At 41.3% G+C, this 19,293-nt stretch overlaps 1 protein-coding gene across 1 annotated transcript in view; it reads right to left on the bottom strand.

Annotated features, from left to right (window-relative positions):
- The window catches only part of NECAB1 (N-terminal EF-hand calcium binding protein 1), a gene marked incomplete at both ends in the record, with an annotated part of 57,580 nt that extends 54,808 nt beyond the window's left edge, over nt 1–2,772 (bottom strand). The window contains one exon of the mRNA XM_080338740.1: nt 2,731–2,772. Within this exon, the coding sequence (XP_080194866.1) occupies nt 2,731–2,772 (42 nt within the window). The remainder of the gene's footprint in view (nt 1–2,730) is intronic.
- Nucleotides 2,773–19,293: the final 16,521 nt, after the last annotated feature.

The following is a 19,293-nucleotide window of genomic DNA, read 5'->3' on the forward strand; positions in this document are numbered from 1 at the left end:
CAGTCTCTAAGCTGAACTTTGCATTGGAACAAGTTTACAGCACATAAAGTGTGAAATAAACTTGGTAAGATATCATCTTCCCTCCCTATATATCCAAATAGATCATATATTGCAACTCATTTTTCAGTGTGAGGATTGGCCTGTTTAGGCGTTTTAAATTTTTACTTTTAAATTGGAAATTTTCTCCTACTGAGAACTAAAAGACTAAATGCAGACAAAAGGAAAGACAAGTAAAATACATCCTCAGATTCCTGGCAGGTTTGGCTGGTTTTTTTTGGGTAACTGTTTTTGGTTTTTCTTCTACCTCATTGGCAAGTAGCCTTGTTTTCTCTGTGTCACCTGAAGGAAAAGACAGCCTGCTTATCAAGGTACCTGTCACCATGCTGCCTATAGGACTTGGTGCTGCCTTGGTAACTATATGTTAATAGAGAGGGCAAAGCCAATGTGCCGAAAGGTTTTGCAGTTTCAGCTGGAAGCAGAGAGATTTGTGAAATTTGGGGAGGGTGAATAAACATGATGCTCTGAGATCTAAAGGCTTTCTTCTGCCCAGTTACACTTGATAAAAGGGAGCAATGGGTGTCACCAGGGAGATGCATGTCCCACTCCTCATCTTGCAAAGGCACGGCTGAGCTGACCACTGTGGCACATGTGCCAGCACCTCTGAAGGGAAAGAGCAACATGTGCTTCAGCGAGGTGGTAAATATGCCCAGCTTGGACCCAAGCAATATTAACAGATGACTGGTGACTTGTGCCACGAGTAGCAGGGGGCCACGCAGAGCCACACCGTGTGTTGCAGCCACAGCAGGTGATGCAGCCCACACCTTGTGCAAGAATTCTGTGTGGAGCAGCCGCACTGGCTGCTTAGCCTTGGCAGTGGAGTTTCCGTCACTTATAAGTGCCCCATAAATATGAGTCAAAGGTGGCAAAAGTTTCTGCATAAGTAATTTATCTTTAAAAATTATTAATTATCACTATTTTAATTTTAGATCAATTATTTTTTTAAACCTTGCAGAAATGTTAAAATCCCTGGGACACGTGATAGGGACTTTGACACAAAAGCAGGAGGAGGTTGCACTAGAAATCAGGTATTGCTCTCATTAGATCTCTGCCCAGCTCCCAGTAGGACTGAGACCTCAGTGCCTGCCCTTTCTGTGTTGCCTTACAGCCAGTCTCTTGGTGCCTGGTCTAATACGCAGTTAATGTTTACACAAGGTGGAAGAACTTCACTGGAGGGTTATCAGAGAGCTGCACGCCCCCAAACAGTTATGACATGAGTGTACTCCCACAGCAGGAAGGGCCCCAAGGGTCCAGTCCCTGCTTTGAATCAGACAGAGACTAGGTTTAAATTTAAGGTTTTCCTCCAAATGCAAGAGCAGAAGTATGGCAGAAGCCCCTCTCCCTCCCTGTCACCAGTTTTGTGAATGGTACCTGCTTTTCTACAAATATGAACCTGATACTGGTTTAAGAAATTGCTGAAAATTAAACCAATAATTTTCAATTGAAATACATTTTTCACAGTGGGTGAAATGAAAAGTTTTCAGTTTATCAGATATTCTGACCATCTGTGATTTCCCAACCCAGTGTGCTGAGTTAAACTGGAGAGCTGGCTCGATTTGAATGTCTTATCTCTTTCCTGACAACCTGGGTTTCTCTTCTGTCTTTGTATGGTATGCGTGTAATTGTCTGGTTTCCCTTAAAAGAGGAATTTGCAAGACCAAAAAGCTGCATTTTTCATTGTATACTTGAATGCATATTATAAAAGTCATCAGAGAGTCTAATTTAAATGATTTCTCATGGAGCCTAGAGCAATCAGGAGAAGAACAGATATGGCTTTCATTGGAGGCTGATTGAAATTATTTTGGGAAAATATTGGGGAAGTTTATGTGGGCACATTAGAGAAGATATTTAGATAAAGAGTTCTTAATACAAGCTTTAATTCAGAACATGTTATTTCCAGCTGATATTGTAGACTAGCCCCGTTACAAGAGTTTGTCTGCAGTAAATCAGAGTTGGTTGTAGAGTTAGTCTGAAGACTTGTAGGTCTCATCAAGACAGAGGATATTTTGGAGATCTTTGAGCAGGAGTCTGTTTTTTTATGCAGAACTTGCCTTGGATCAATAAGTGCTCTGTGCTAGGCAAGCTTAGACAAAAAACTTTACAGCTGCATCTTGTGAGATGCTGAGCCCTTGGTGATGCTCTAGCACAGCAGCCCTGAGGGTTGGGATGGTCATGTGCACAGGAGGGCACTTCGCTGGGCTCTCCCTTACCGAGCTGAAGGGCTCAGCATCACCCTGATATCGACCCAGACACTCTCCAGCGAAAAGCCCAGAAAAAGAAAAAAAAATAAAAATCCAAGCAGTGTCTTTTCAAAAGTGACAGCGTTATCAGTCAGCACCTCTCCTAAGCATCCCCAATTGCTAACCTGGTCTTCTCATACATGCACGCCATCGGAAGCAAACTCATTCCCCTCATTAACATTTTAAATGGTAAAAACAATTAAAAAAAAACAAATGAAAGGGGGAGGGGAAGGGGAAAGGGAAAAGGAAAGGCTCACAGCCCCGCTGGGCTTCACCCCTTTCATCTCAGAGAGAAAATCACGGCTCAAAAAACAAACAAACAAACAAACAAACAACAAAACAAACGCCCCCTCTCCCTTCGCCCGCCTCCCGCCCGCTTGCAGTGTCCGCCTTTGCTGGCGGGAGGGTTCGTGTCGCGGATGCCAGTACTCACGTCGCGGAAGATGCGCAGCCCCGCTCCCGGCTCCGCCGCCATCCGCCCGCCGCAGCTGCCGTCCCTGCCCGGAGCTGCGAGGCCGGGAAAGGCGGTGGGGATGGCGGGGGCGGATCGACTGCTCCCCCGGCCGCGGGGCTGGCGGCTTTGCCGGGGGGTGGGGGGCGAGCCGCACGCCCCGCCTCGCCTGCCGCGGGCAAAGCCGCCCAGAGGAGGCGGGAGGAGAGGCTGCTGCTGCTGCTTCTCACCCCCGAGGGTACTGGGGGAGTTTGTCCCGTCCTGCTCTGCAGCCGCCTTGTTGCATCTTTACCGTGTGTTCGCGACGAGGCTTGCTTTCTCTCCACGAAAGAAATTTGGTTCTTGCAGTCTGCCAGGTCGTTTTCATCATCATTTTGGCTGCTTTTCCCTTCAATACGGTCACCTGGGGAGACCTTTCTTGAACCACAAGGCCCGAGACCGAACACGCTTTGAAGTCCCAGCGGTGCGGAGGGGTGATGGGGTGTAACTGTACTTCCACATGGCTGGTGCAGACACCATGATAAACGGTGCTCTGCGACAGGGCTCAGGCTTGAAAATTAGGCCCTTAAATTTAACATACCCCTCCAGGTGTTCTGGCCAAAAATCAGGGACTGTGGGGACATGGGAGTGCTGGTGTTTCTGGAGGGGAGAGAGCGGGGGACTGGAGGATGCGGTAGGAGCCGGCTCTGCGATGAGGGCAGGGAGGAGGAGGATGCCAGGGTGAGGTGGAGAGCAGCTCTCAGGGAAACTCCCACCCCTGTGCTATATCAGACACGTGCCAAGAGGTTATTGCATGGACATCGTGTAACAGGGGCTTTGTCTTTGCTCTCCTGCCTCGCACCACCAGTGCATGGCATTGTGATTATACATTATATATTACAATAATATTCTATATTATACAGTATATATTACTATAAATTATTATAGATGATACTATCCTCCAGGACAAATGTTAGAGGGAAGTTTTTCCTTTAAAACAACACCTTAATGTATGAAAAACCTCGGCTGTGGCATGACTTGCTGTGTGTGGGTGCTCCTGCTTCTTTTGCCTTCCTTTCCATGCTTCAGAAAACCTGAGAGAGGGGAGATTTTCCAATAGGAAAGATAAGGAATTTCACAGGGTGAGAAATTTTTAAAGACGGTTTGAAAAAGAGATGGAAAAATCATCTCAGGCTATTTTAGCTTTTTAATAATACTAAAAGATTTTTATTTAATCTGATTTTTGTGATGAAAGTATTGGAATGTATTTCTATCCAGAGAGACAAAAGAAGAAAACAATCCAAAAGTTGTCTCAAGAGCCAGAAGGGTGAGTGGAAATAAGGAAAAACTTCCTTAGACTATAGAGGGACTTGTTTTTGTTAACTGTTATACTAACAGCAACAATAATAATTTACATATTTAACTTTATTGATAACTATTATCTTGGAAGGAAAATATGTTTGTTGAAGAACCATTATCTTTCCCCATTGATTAGTCTTAACATTCACTGTGAATATTTTAACTTTGTCTAGAGTAATCTTCCCTAAAAACAGTAAGAAAAAAAAAGTGTAATCCTGATATTTTTAGAGCAAAATTTGAAACATAAGAAGCAAAAATAGGTCATAAGCATTTTATTGTATGTCCTGGTTTTGTTAAAAACAAGTTTCTCTTTCAGTGAATTTTGCCTGTCAGCTACAGCCTTCATATTAACTGCATTTTCCTGGAGAACCAGACACGTGTTTTGGTAAACCTAGCAATGGAATGCAAACTTATTGATAAGCATGGATGGACATCTCACGAGAGGGGTAACGAGAAACCGGTGACCAAGAAACTGACCAACTCTGTATAACATTCCATTCACGTGAATACTTCATACAAAAGTGGGAGATCACGAGGATCTCGTCCTCTTTTCCCTATGGTCGACATTAGGAGAGGACCTTGCTAGTCATCCCTGTGAACTGAGGCCTAGTGAGAGACTGAATCCAGCTCCGGTTGGCTGCAGAGTCCAGTCCAGGACTTTGGGTGCCGGCTCTGCAGTTGCTGAGACTTTCAAGATTGGTTTTGTGTATTTTGTATTATTTTCTCTATTCTTATTAGTAGCATTAGTAAAACATCTTTAATTTTTTCCAACTCTCTTCTCTCTGTCCTTCTTTCCCTCCTGATCGCCTGTCCTGAGTGGAAGGGGGGAGAGGGAGGGGCAAAAAGGGCGAAGTGGGGAGGAGAGGGGGTTAACAATACATCTGCCAGGGTTTTATTGTCACCCCGCAATCTAACCCTCGACATTGTACTAGGAAGAATTATTTTCATTATTTAAAAAGTTACCTGCAAACCACCTTTGCATCACATAGAAATATGACTGTGCTATTTAAGTGATCACTTTTAGAGACTTTAGTTTTCAGGTTCAGATGAGCAAACAGTATGTGTAACTTACTGGTGATACTTTTTTATACCACTTTCAAATTTTCTGAAGTAATATCTCAATTTTCACAATATGAACAGGATGCAAGCTCTGAATTTTACCAGCTTCCCTCATCATTCAGTGTTTTCCCTCTTACTCTGAGCAAGAGGCTGTGAAGCGGAGGAGAGGGGGATGTGGCTGCGTGGTTCCCCGTGATGTGAGAGTACGGGTACGGGACTTGCTGCCTTCAAAGGAGGATGGTGCTTTTGTGAAATTCCCAGGTGAGGTCAGCAGAGGTCGGCACTCAGTGATACCCTCACTTCTGCAGCCACAGAACTGTGCTGCTCGTGATCTCCTGCAAGAAATAAAGTTGTTCTGCCTGTGGATGAGGATAAACCTAAAAGTGCTTGCTCTTTTTCTTGCCTTGTGTCACATCATTAAACTTTTATTTAGAAAGCAGCCTACTGTACCAACATCTTTGCTCATGTGAAATGAAGTGTTCAGTCAGTATTTAATGATTTTGCCCTTTTATCTAGGAAAAACAAACAAGTGAAAACTGGCAGCCAGCGCTACCTTACACTCACTGTGCAGTGGGCTGTGCAACAAGAGCCATCAGCGTTGAAATAGACAGCAAAGCTTCCTTTTTACTGAGGAAATGCAAGCAGCCTAACTGTCTAATCAAGTTTCTAAATCATTTCATGATGGTTAGCTACACGTGTTGCCTCTAAATGACAGGAAAAGCACTATATAATGCTTGTGTCAAAATATAACCTTTCCAGCAGAAGAACAGCTTCCATGCTTGGGTACCCCATGAGTCTGTGGTGAAAAGTACTGTTTGGTCTTGGCTGAGGAAATGGATCTGCTTTATGGTCCTATTTTTTGACTGTAGGAGTGGATTGGTACCTATGAAAAGAGTTGAGTTAGCATAGTAACGTGTCTCTCTTCAGCTCTCAAAACATGTAGTTTCATCTTGGTTTGAACATCTGGTCTGGTGCTTTGTAGGTCAACCCTAAAACATGCACCAGTTTGAGTACTCAGGAGCTGCCCCCTGTAACAGATTCCTCTTGACTTTTCTAGATCACTAAGCTGTAACAACGGAGAAATTTCAGGGTTAGTATGTGTGTGGCCATGGCTTGTTATAGAAGCAGTAACAGAGGATGCTAGAGGTCACCCTTCCTTTTCCTTTTGTGTCTTGCACATGGACTAACCTCACCCAGCTAAGCAGCCAGTATGTTTACAGCTCAGTGTTTCCAGGAATGGGATTGTGAGGATGGAAAAGTGAGTCCTCTTCCATGTTGTATCTGTGCCAGTGGCAGCAAGGATAGATATACTGAAGGATACAAGCAAGGATACATGTACTGAATCTCAAAAGGAGTGATGAAAAGCGTGAGGTCAACCACTTATGCAGGAGTACGTAGCTACCTCTAGTTCATCGGATGAAAAATGCCACGAAGTTGCCATCTCTGGGAATTCACTTTATCCTCATCCTGATCCCTCCTGGTACAAGACTTGAGTCCTCCCCCATGCCCCTTGCTCCCCTCCCCCTTTCCCTCCACTCTGGTGTAAAGGAAACCCAGAGACAGGTTTCCCTGGAGCCACAGTGCACTCCAACAGCAATCCAGTGTAGGCAACTGGGATGTAGGATGTTCTTCAGCAGGTGAACCTGGATGCAGTCTGTGTGCATTGGAGCTCTTTTCTAAATCACCAGGAAAAGAAAGGTAAAGCCATAATGACACATGAGGAATTCAAGGAGATGCTGGCTTCCACGCTGGTAAGAACTCCTGCAGGAGGAAACCATACAGCTTGCACCAGAACATTATTTTGTTCTTTTTGTTTATTTGTATGCTCTTTTTTTTTGAAAAAAAATCACCAAAAATCTACTCATTCAATCCGGCTTTCATGTATGTTCCCAAGCCTAATTTTTCTTAATAGTTTGGTGCCCTTGACAGACCATTCCCAGTCAGTGGGAAATGCCAGGCCTGGGATGTCAAGAAGACTTTAGACCAGCAGCTATGAATCTCAGTCTCTTTCCCAGCCCCTTTTCCATCTGTTGGAGGATCATAAAACTCCTGGGATATAATGGTATTATTATAAACACAGTAAAGATTACACAGTTCTGGGCCAGTAATGCACAGCAGTGCATTAGAAGTGCCTAAGTAAACTATATACACATCATTGCACCTGGAATATCAATTGTTCCTTGCAGGACGTAGCACACATTTTTTTCACACATGTAGAGTGAGGCAATTTTGTAGCTTTTAGAACAACTTTTTAGGGACATGTGAAATGCATGAGATGTGTAATGATAATTAATATATCACACAAACTCTCCTATACACATTTTGTTTGTGGTCAGCCCTGCAGAAGCATTTGGAAGCAAGTAGCATAACAAAATGACTGTAATGGGGCATCAAGCAGAGACTACGGCTCATGTTGAGAAAAAGCCTGCTGTGTGGCTGGATGGTGAAGTTAGACATTTAGTCAGATCTAAGAAAAGGAATAAAGGAAGAGATCAAAACATGACAGAGAAATCAGAAGCATAACAATGCAACAGCACAGTAGAGAAGCACTTTGATTCTTTGTGTTTGCAATATTCCCCCCCCCCAAAAAAAAAACCCAAGAAACAGTAGACGGAAACTGCTATTGTTAGTCTGCAGCTAAAAATAATTTCACATTTAATCCAAACCCAAAGAAGTCCAGTTCACAGTACCTGTCAGACTCAGATATAAATAATGATCCTGAGCAGTCCATATGCCACAGCTCCTTTTCTCTTCAGAATGGAGATTATAAGGTTATTTTTATTGCAAAACTTTAGTCACTAATTATTTGTCAAATATTTTTAAAACTGAGAAGACAGTTTTCCATACAGCTGAAGAAGGGAGTGAGGCTCCACCAAAGAGTTAGGTCCTGTCTTTAGGGTCCTGGTCTAGATTTGCTCTGAAGAAGCCATTGACTACAGAGTAATTTTAGGACCCTGGTTAATTTATTAAAATGCTTCAGGCTTATTGGGGTGTGTAAATAATCACTGTTTCCTGTTTCTTCCCTGCATATGTACTATCCCACCAATGCCAACCTGAGTAACAAGTTTTGTTATAAAAAGTGTTTGAGGATTGCCGCTGAGAAAAATGCCAAAGGCTTTCTGCATCACAGCTGGGCCAGAAGTAAGTGCATGTGCACACAGAGAGTACAGCAATGGGGGAGACTGTCTGAGACATATGACGTGGAGTCATGGTTTTGAGGTTGGGCAAAGCTTCGGCACCTGAGCTCTGCTTTAGGTATTCAAATATTTTCCTAGGTGTAGGCCATCATCCTTCATATACAGCAGGGATTTAATTACATGAATCCAATAACAAGATCATGGGTCTGAGAAGAGTATCTCAAGCTCATTTTGATAGCTGGATTTGAGAAAATTGGAAATATTTTTTAGAAAAAATTGTATTATTCCAATACTTTTGTGAAATGAAGAATTCTCTCTCTCCAGTTCCCAGGCTGCTACTGCTCCTGCAGTATACATATCCCATGAAACGGTGTCTGACGTGACGATGGCAGCTCTTTTCTTTGCTTTTCAGTTTGAAAACCTGTGGCAGTTGTTGAAATTCTACTCTCAGAAACAGCCACCTGCCTTATTCCAGCTCAGTGGTTTCATCACTTAAAGCCACACTCACAGAGTCTGCTGCGATGGGCAGTGCTGGTGGCGCGTCTGGGCCTTCTCACCTGAAGTAAAGCCAAGGGCTCTTCAAGGTCTTTTAGACTGATGTTTGCAATCATACTGTTACAATTATAGCTGATACTCCATCTTACTTTCAGAAAATTTCTTGGGAGGACCGAATTCTTGCAAAAAAAAGTAGATATAGAACCATCTTATTTCAAAAAAATCTCTAGCAACTTTATATTACCAGAGCCTGAAGTGACAAGCACTCTGTTTGCTCCCCAGGTGTTACCATGTTCAGTCCCAGGCTAAGGAGAACAGTGCAACAAAATGCAAAAAAGGAGGGGGGAATTAGGATGTGAAGTTCTCTGGTTAAAATCCTGGCCACATGGCAGACTTTCTGTAGAGTCCTAGAATCCCTGAATTATCTGCAGACTTGCTGGGGTGCACCCTGTCCCATCATCCTTGTCAATTATGATGATGTTATACAGTACTGGTCCCAGTATCATGCCCTGTGGTGCATCACTAACAACTGGGCCACATCTGGCCTGGAGAGGCTGAGCAAGCTGGGACTGTTCAGTCTGGAGAAGGGAAGGATCAGGAGGAACCTCATCAGTATATACAGACAGGGCAGGAAAACAAAATTCTACAGATAGGCATATGATCTCAAAATGTGCTCACTCACTGCAATAGTAACAGGGAACTGTAAACAGCATTTTAGCATGCGTATTCTCTACAAAGGCCAAAATACGCAAACTTAGTCATCAAAGGATGCAATTAAAAAAAGGGACATTGTATGTGTTTCACTGTGAGAGGCATTTTTTTAGCATTCAGGAACTGATTGTACAAATCGCATTAAAATTAATGAGAATTGCAAGACTGAGTTTTCTACATGGGACATTTATCCTCTCTCTTAAATTTTAAAGACTCTTTATTACCCTCAGTTAAAAAATAGACAGTTATTCTTCTTAGGTCTGTTTCTGTGCTGATTTATATTAAGACAACAAAAGAATAATTGTATTCTTTGTTGTCAGCCTTTTGAGCTCTGGACAGCCTCCTGAAGCTACACTGCTGGTGTGAGTAGAGGATGTGACAGCAGGAGATAAGAAGTTGACTCATTTCATTCCAGTTACCACGAGAGCTGTAGGCATCAGTCATCACTTGTTGTCTCCTTTTCCTTCTTGTCTCCTCCTCTATGTTTCCTTTTCTTTTCCTAGAGAGCTCTAAGTGTGCATTTTTTCCCCGGGAAAGATTTTAATCTGAAGACTCAGCGCCCCACGTCATTACGGGCATCTTGGAACTGTATTCGTTGTTTGGCAGATTGAGTCCGAAAGTAGACACGATACAGCAGGGGACGATAATGACAGAAGTATGGGAAGAATTCGAGGGGGAAGAACATTATGTGTTCAAATCCCTCAGGTTGTTTTGAAAATCATGTTCATGATTATTAGTGAACATCAGTGACTTAAATTCTTACTTACTTGTATTAATAAGTATTACACCAAGCACAGCAAGAACAGACACAGGCATTTCCCACTTGAAATAAGGAAGATGTCAACCCAAACTCCAAACTTGCTAATCAGAGTTTCAGATCTCATTTTAAAAAATGCAGGCTTTTGTGAATCTCCTCACTCTCCAAGTCAGAGAATAGTTTCCCTGGATGAAATGTAGCAAATTTGGGAATGCCAGTTTTTCACTTGGATGCTAATCAGGAATTCTGATTTGCTACAGGAGGACCTGACTAATAAAGTTAATATTTTATTCCTTTTTGGATATTGATTAGATGACTAGATACAGATATTTCTGATGGACATATATCAATCTGTGAAAATTCTTGATGAATATGGCAGCACATAAACAGATGGAAAGGTAATATTTTTATTGCAGACACTCCTAGAAATCTTAATCACGGATCATCACTCTGTTACGCTGGATACTGAACAGCTGCAGGACAATTGGCAGAACTCGCTGGTGAATGACAGAAATCATTTTTTGTTAAAAACTCCCACAACATAACATAATGAAATTCTGCTTCCCTGCACAGTCCTCAATATATGTCTGCTTCTCTTTACCTCAAATCATCTCCTCAGTAGTTAAGGGATAATAAAAGCAAATATCCTGGAGAAAATAAAGCTATATTGTCCAGTTCCTTGTGATACACTGCCAGAGTAGTTATCGGGGTAAATTTCCATAATACTTTCTGGGTCATTTGGAGCAGTGAATCTGAATTCCATAAATCAATATTACTAACATTGACTCATGGAGTGCATTCATTGCCTTGCTTCATAAAAAGACTGTTACCAAAAGGTCACTGGTATCTGAAAACTAATTAAGGATTATTCTCAAATTCCTTTGCTACTCAAAAATTGAAAGTGGTTGTAAATGGAATGTCTGTGGGACAGAATTTCTTGGTATTAAAGAATTTTCCAGCTTAAAAAAAATGCACTAAAAGGCTATTCCATAATTATTGTAACACTTGACTGAAAATAATCTAAAGTCACAGGATTCTATTACATGTCAGACAAAACTTGTTCCTTGTTCCAAAGTTCTTTCTGTTTTGAAATTTTTTATTGTTTCTTTTCTGTTTGTTTTTAAACATATAAGCAGTTGATTATTGAAGAGATTTCAGCCTTGTCTGTTGTTTATAGGCCCAGAGAACACTTCATTAGAAAGAAGAGCTTTGTCACCAGAACAGGACATTTTTTGCTCATTTCCCCCCATCTGTAACCGATATTAAATACTATGTTAATTTTTATTTTTACTCTGTTGATGCCGGCCTTCCTTATCCAGTTCTATATAGCCACTACAGCTGTGCCATCTTGTGGTCTGCACAACGCTTGTAGTGTTTTGTGGCTTGGAAATTAATCAGAAGTGTAGCAACTTGTCATCAGCCACAGCCAAGGCAGCACAGATGGAATGCCCCCACAAGCAGTAGTCCAGCCACTCTTAAGCAGTTACTTTTTGTGGGCTTCTTGCTCCTGTTGCCTTTCTTTGTTCTGAGGAGCAGTAGCAGGTGGGTCTATAGGAGCTAAGGAGAGTTGATTCCAGTTTCACTTATAACTCCAGAGCAAAAAAACAGCTTTTGCTGATGTAGGACCAGCCTTTCAATCCCAGCGTTAATAGCCTGTGCTTAGATAGCAGTCTCTCCTGGTGAGAGGAGAAGAGCTGTTTTTACTTACAGCCATGCAATTAGTATCCCTTTGGCTTCTCTATGTCCAGCTGCAAATTAGAAATGTCTTATGGCTTCTTTTCCCTGCTGCAGGATGGCAGTGTTCAAGGTGGCCCTTCTATTTGCTGATTAGGTGCTGTCCTAAAATTGCATCTGGTTTTATTTGCCTCTTTGGGAGACAACCCTGTTCCTTGATAGTTAACTTTTTTTTTTCCCGTTTTCCAGCCCCCAAATATTAATGGACAGTTTATTCCTATGTTGTGCTGTGTCAGCTAAAATGCTTTTTCCTTTCCTGAGGTTTGGTCTTAATAGCTTTACATAGAACAATTGCTCCTTCTTTCAGCCTTGATTTTGCTAGACTAAGTTAAACTCTTTAGTGTTTCTCTCATTAAGAGAAGCTGTTAGTTCCCTCATCATGTCTGCCTTCTCTGCATCTTCATGATTGCTTCTCTTTTCCAAAGCAAAGGACAAGAGTTTTATGCCATCTTCCAGAAAGAGCTCACAAGGAAAATGTCATAGTAAGTTTCCTCTTTTTTGCTAGAAGTAGCTCAGACAATACCTTCTAGGTACCTTTGCTGCTTTGAAAATAAACCACTGGTCCATCATCTCCCCGAATAACAAACTTCCAGTCTGTAACACAAATCTCATTGTAGGTTCAAAGGGCATGGTCTTACAACATATTTGATGGAAGCTCATCACACTGCTGTGACTCCATACTCAAAGGTCCTCTAGTTCCGCCCGAATGATACAGCAGTCTTCTGCTTTGTCACACCTGCAATTTCAATTAAAAATAACATTTTAAGGTTACGAATGAAAGCTATCATTCTATGTTCATTGTTTGCTTACACCCAACACAGGAACCTATTTTCTTTAGCAGCTGAAAGATGACCTGGCAGTGCTATCAAATGGACTTAGGTCCAAAAGGTTTTGTGGTGTTTGTGTGGCCCTGCAGAGCTCTTCTGAAAGTGTCCATGCTCAAGGGAGATGGGAGGCACCACCATCCCTGCACTTGTGGGGTACCAAAGGCCCCCTGGAGCAAACTCTTGCAGCCCAAGTGAGGACTTTCCCAGGAGGGAGGGAAAGGGCTTGTGACACAGGCTCCCCCCCGCTGAGTGACACAGCTTGGGGTCCAGGGCAGAGTTGCGTTTGTTTGCTGAGCAGCCCTGGGACATCTGGTTAAAAAAACCAACCAACCAACCAACCAAACAAACAAACAAACAAACCCAAACCAAAACAAAACAAAAAAAAAACAAACAAAAAGAACCCCAAAAACCTCAGGAACCCTTGCTGGGAGGAGAAACAGTGTAAGTACTGTTATAGAAGATGACTAAACCCACCACAAATCCTCAAGGATCTCTACTGCTAACCTCCTTTCAGCATAGTCATTTTCCTTCCAGCAGAATCAGATTGTCATCTGCCCTATTCCAAATCTCAGGCACTTCTACAGTTCTTTTATGGGTCCCTTTCTCATTCATCTAACAGATATGGTCCCAAGTGGCAGCACATCAAATATTTTCCTGAAGTTCAGATAGATGAGATCTGCATTTCCTATTCAGATGTGTTTGCACATCAAAGAAGCTTAGTCTGGCATGATCTACCATTGGTAAACACATGCTGCCTTTGATCTCATTTTCTATTAACCTCTGTGAGCTAAAATTGTAATAGATGTGCAGTGTTTCTAATTGGAAATCAGAGTTCCCACGAGTCTCACTTTTCTTTCTACTTTAATGGTTTCCTTTTGTTCCCTTCACATTTGCTTTTACATTCATGAGTATCAATGTGAGCATAAATAACTATACATATCATGTTCCTGAAAAGCAGGAGATTAACAGCTGGGCTTGCTGAACTCCACTAATCTACAGATCAGGTACAGCTCAGGCTCCAGCTTTAGGAACTGCTGTGCTTGCATCTGCCGCAGGCTGCACTGGAGAAACCAGGACAGAAGCAGCAGTGGGGTCAGAGCCATCCATGCCCCTTGGCCTCCAATGGGTCTCACTGTCAAGTCTCTAAATAGCATACGGCTCTCAGATTTTTATTTTAAATAGCCTACTGTTAACTTAAATCTAAGAAATCTGCTGTTCTCTTCTTATCTTTTGCAATTTTTCTGTAAAAAGCATACAAAACCTAAACTGTTCTCAGCTTTCAAGCAAAATGACCCAGGCTGCAGGCATGCAGTTCATGTCTGAACTCTAATCTGCCACAGAGGGAGTGCTCCTCCGTTAATTCAGATTTAATTTTTTATACCACAGCTTAATATTGTCTAACCAAAACCCTTAGGGAATTTTCTCCGGTCTCTCCTAATTAAAGTGCTAGAATAGCGTGTTTCAGCAAACATGCCTTTTTCTGGTTCTCAACCAGAGCTGGTTGAATAGGATAATAACATTTGAATAAAATTTCCAACCTTACACATTAAAGTGTTTGCTCTGAACTAAACAAGCAAATCATCACACACACTTGTGAATAATGCATTTGACAAAAGTTGTAATACATTAAAATGACTTTGACAAATACTCAGATCACTCTCCCTTAAAATGTAAAAGGAACAGGAAATTTATATTACCTTTTTAGAAAACAGAGTTTATAAATCTCTAATTTATATTTTGAAGTATAAACATAGTGTCCACATTCATTTTAACTCATGTTGAGCTTATTATATTTAAATGAAAACCAGAATTGTAAGCTAATGGAACAGCATGAAGGTGCTTTCAACAGCATAACTACTTTGTTTTATTTGCTTTGTCATTCCCAGTGAGTTTCTGAAACTGAATGCTTTAAAAATTTTGAATCTTACCTACCACGTCATTAAAGCAAGAGATTCAAAGCTGTGCAAATCTAGTTTTCTATTCCCCTCTGCATGACATTCAGCAATTCTTTTTTTTTTTTAGTCTTTAGGGAGCTGTGGTGCATGGAAAGAGGTTTATCAGTCACATCTGGTTCCCATCTTGTATTCTTTTCTTTCCCTCCGTTTTGCATTTAAGTTTCTACAATTGAAAGGATACAAACAGGTTAGATCAGAGCTGTGGAAAACAATGTGTAGATGTACAAACTCCATCTGCACAAAGAGCGTTGCTCACACTAAGCCTTCCTCACAGATCAGAATTTGGGCGTGAACAAGGGTTAGTAGTAATTTATGGTGTGTTTGATTAAACCATGAAAGCAGTTAACAGGATGGTGACCTGAGATAACTACTAATGGACTATCAAATAGCTTCTACAGACCACAAATTAAAGCAGGGAAAGTGCTTACAGAGAGAGCACCCTTCCCGTTGGCAATATGACAACACGTGCGTGCACTGTTTGCAGAGCTGCCACGGTCTGTTGGATGCTCCACTCTCCTTGTGTGTTTAACCAGATCACCTTTAATAACTCAAAGCTGTCGGTTCCTCATTCTTCTTCTCAAGGTAGAAAGTGATTGAGTTGTCAGATAAGATTACGAGAAGGAAGCTTTAATTCTGGTGAATATAAGAAGAAAATCTATTATGGATACAATGCATGAAAATGTACAAAAGTGTCATATTTAATCCTCTCCTCATCTGTCTTTAATCAGCACTTGATTTGTCGATATGAATATTCTTAGACAATTCCAGTTTCTTGCCTGAGAGGGGATTTAATGCCTGAAACCCTTGTATGGATGAGAAAATTTATGGAGATGTACAGCAGCTGTATTTTTTCCCTTTTATTTATTTAACATTTGCAGGATCCCAGATGTTCTCTCTTTTATCTATAGCAGACAAGACCCTCAGCCCCAGGGCCTTGGTCCAGAGGAGTCTCTCCCTTCAGCTGCCTCTACAGTCATGCCATCCACATGCCACCTTCCTTCCCACACACCACATTGCTTCACACTGTGCAAAGTGTTGCATGGGCCATCCCGATCCTGACCATCCTGGTCCTGACCATCCTACCTATCTGCTCAGCAGACACATGTGGAAAACAGGGGTCTGCCTGGGAGGTGGCACGTACCAGAGGAACACATACACTGGATTAAGGATACCTGGTGGATGACTTATATAAACTACCCTTTCACATTCTGTAGCTCACACTAAAACTGTCTGTGCTGTGCTCCTTGGCTCTTGCATGTGGAAATAAACTGGGCACTTGAGGCAGAGTTCTTGAATTTCCGCATAGCCTTAACTAACAGTTAAGATTTACCACCCCTTCTTGCTTTATGTTGTCAACAATGAGGAATATGCGGGCAACTGAAGAGTAAACATAAGTACTTATCAGGTGGATCTCACTTGAAGAGGAAGTAAGTGATAGCAAGACATTTTTAAGCCACTAAAGCAGCCCTTAGTAACAGAACATCATCACCGCCCGTGGGAGTCTGGGAATTACTCTTACGCTAACTCTGGACTATCTAAAGTAAGGGCAAAGATGCGGCTGCAGAAGATGAAGACCCTGGTCTTGCTGGAGAGGCTGTGGCCAGATCTTACTCATCTCCCTGACTTGGTGAGGTGCCAGTGCTGCAGAAAGGATGAGCAGCTTCTCCTCCTCCTGAGGACAATGTGTGTTACTTGTTTTGCAGGTGACACATGTACAGACAGAAGGTGTGGGTCTCCTCTTACGACCTCAGTGGACTTCAGCTGCTGCTGCTTCTCGCATCCTCCTTCAGTGGGAAAGCCACGCTGGCTGCAATGTGTGTACTCTTGCCTAATCACATCTTCTTGCCAAAGGTCAGAGTTCCATGTGTGTGCTTGGTAATAAATGCCTGTAATCTCTGGCAAATAAGCCTTGATTCTAGTGTTGGTATTTGTTTTACACCTGTTTCTTTCCTGTCCTTCAGAACAGATGTTGGGTCTGAATCTACCAAAACCAGCCTAGCAAATATTTGTCAGTGGTTGCCTCTGACAGTTTCCCACCCACAGATCTTTTGCTTTGACTCCTTTGGCCCTGCTGCGTTCTGCCTGCACCTACAGCTGAGCATTATCTCTTAGTTCTTTTCCTCTTCTTTGGGAAAATGGACGTCCAGCTAAAGCAAATCTCCATCCACGTCATTTGTAACAACAGACAAGGAAATTACACAACAGGTCTGCAATGCGATTCCATCCTCTCTCTAATTCCATATTAAACTAAAGAGAACCAATTAATTTTTTCACCACACTCCAAGTACATCCCTTATTTAAAAAGCTTTTTCCTGTTAATTGAGATACTTTCTGTGTATTTTGCAACTTCAAGTCTTATTCCTCCCTTCTAATTTATTTAGCTAAGCTTCTTTTCCTAATCTACTCATTTCTCTCTGATCACCTCTTAAAAAGCAGAAGGGCTTCATTTAGCCAGCACTCACTTCAAACGTACAAAACTAGATTTAAAGGGTTCACTGTAGATTTGCAGCATTTACTGGTCTGGTTTGGTGTCAATATTTAACCCTTAAACAAGTACATAAATTACCACATATAGAGCTGTAACATCTATGTTGTAATACACTTTTGTACTGGCAGATGGAGTAAGAGACACATACCTAGAAAACGTGGTAGTGTTGATGGTACAAGTGTCTTCAGCATTTGTATAGTTGAATTTCAGATGAACAGAGAATATAAAACAATGGATAAAATAAAAAAGGTAAGAAATTTACTGTAAGAAAATTTCTCCTTTGGGAAATGAAGCTTCATTAAAAACGGAACCATCTGAAAAAATGCATTGCTTTTCATGTAATTCTATGATGACAAGAATTGAAAAGCATTTTAACAATGTCAATGTGATTAATTTTGATCCTTTTCAGAAAAAAAAAAAATTGTTATGTTTGAACCTCAATGCTCTTTACCAGTTAATTATCTTAGGGTAATGCATTTCAAATTTCCTGAAATGGCATCTTCTCCACAAACTTGTGTTCTAAGAAACTATAAAAAGTTGATTTTGTTTGCATAAAGAATGAGCACAACTTTCAAAGAGCCAGAATTTTCCTGCAAATTCTGATTGCTGCACAGCTTGAAGTAATTGGAATGATTATAGCAAAAGTAATTTGAGGATCTCAGTGGAGACAATAATAAAGTTTAGAAATTAATTCTAAGGCTGGTGAATTAGTAGCCACATTCTCCCATCACTTCTGCTGATGTAAAATCTCATAGGAAAGGTAATATTAACTTTTTTTGTTCTGGGTCTTTCCAGAAAAAGTAAAGTGCTTTTAATCTCTCACTCTCTTGTTGATTAAAATTTAATACTGATGTTAATCTAGACCTGTACTATCGTAAGTGATGACTGAACACAACTATGCTGTGTTAATTTTAATCTCACAACCCACAAGTCACTTCTGTCCCTTGTATTGTCACCAATTAAAACTTCTGCGTCTGGAAATCTGCTGATTCTGGGAACTTTACTAATAGGTCATGAGGCAGAGTAAAATACTGGCTAGTTCTGCTGCCTATACAGTTTTAACAAATGAAGTTAAAGCTTTGCTTTGTTTCCAAAATAAGCAAATTCAAGCAGACCCTTACAGAAGGGTATGATTAGTCTCTGATGACACTTGCACAAATTTCAGTTGGGTTAGCACATCTCCATTTACATTACAGCCACAGGATAAGACAGTTATCTTTTATTATCAAGATAGTGACTGACTATTCATTATAATATATAATGTACTATATGCTGTATATTATATATTATATATGATAGATTATATATTATATATTATATAGCATGTATGGTGTTAGTTGGAACAGGATTGTTGGGATAAAGTTTTCCTATTACTCTGCTCACATCACCTCACCATCTTCTGTTAACTCCATGCCAACGCAAGCCTCCGCTCTTCCCTGCATAAGTCTGAAATTGTCTTGTTTGGGTGCCACAGCTCTGCTCTGCTTCATTACCCCACAACTCTTCTAATATCTGGCCAGAACAAGACAGTTATTTGGAAAGAAACGGTTGAGTTTTGTGTGCTCCTTGCAGCAAAAGAGTTTTTGCACTTGGACAGTGTGTAACAGCCTTTGATTCTCCCTGTTCTTGGAGATTTTCTCCCTCCTTTACTCAATGACCCTTTCCTTCTGCTCACTCTACTGAGTAACTCACATGAGAAAACAACAGTATAATGGAGGGTATTACTCAGTGAAAGAGTTTCCCAAGATGGCCCAATTATTTGGCAAATGTACTGGTTTCAGCCAGGCTGATAGGTCCATATGCAAATCTTTGCTCTGTTTTTTTACTTTGGAAAGAGCAACCAGAGGTGTCCTTGGTACTTAGAAAGTGGTTTCCACAAATAAACCCTCTCCTCTCCACCCACTACTTCCTTCCCATTTCCTTTCCCAGGTTCCACTGGCAAGTCCTTTGTGTAACTGTAACATATATATTAATCTGATTAGTGCTAATTAACATTTCCATCTTTAGTTTGAAGGATTAAAGTGATTCTTGATCAGATAAGGAA

This window comes from Nesoenas mayeri, assembly GCF_963082525.1.
Source record: "Nesoenas mayeri genome assembly, chromosome: 2".
NCBI lineage: Eukaryota > Metazoa > Chordata > Aves > Columbiformes > Columbidae > Nesoenas > Nesoenas mayeri.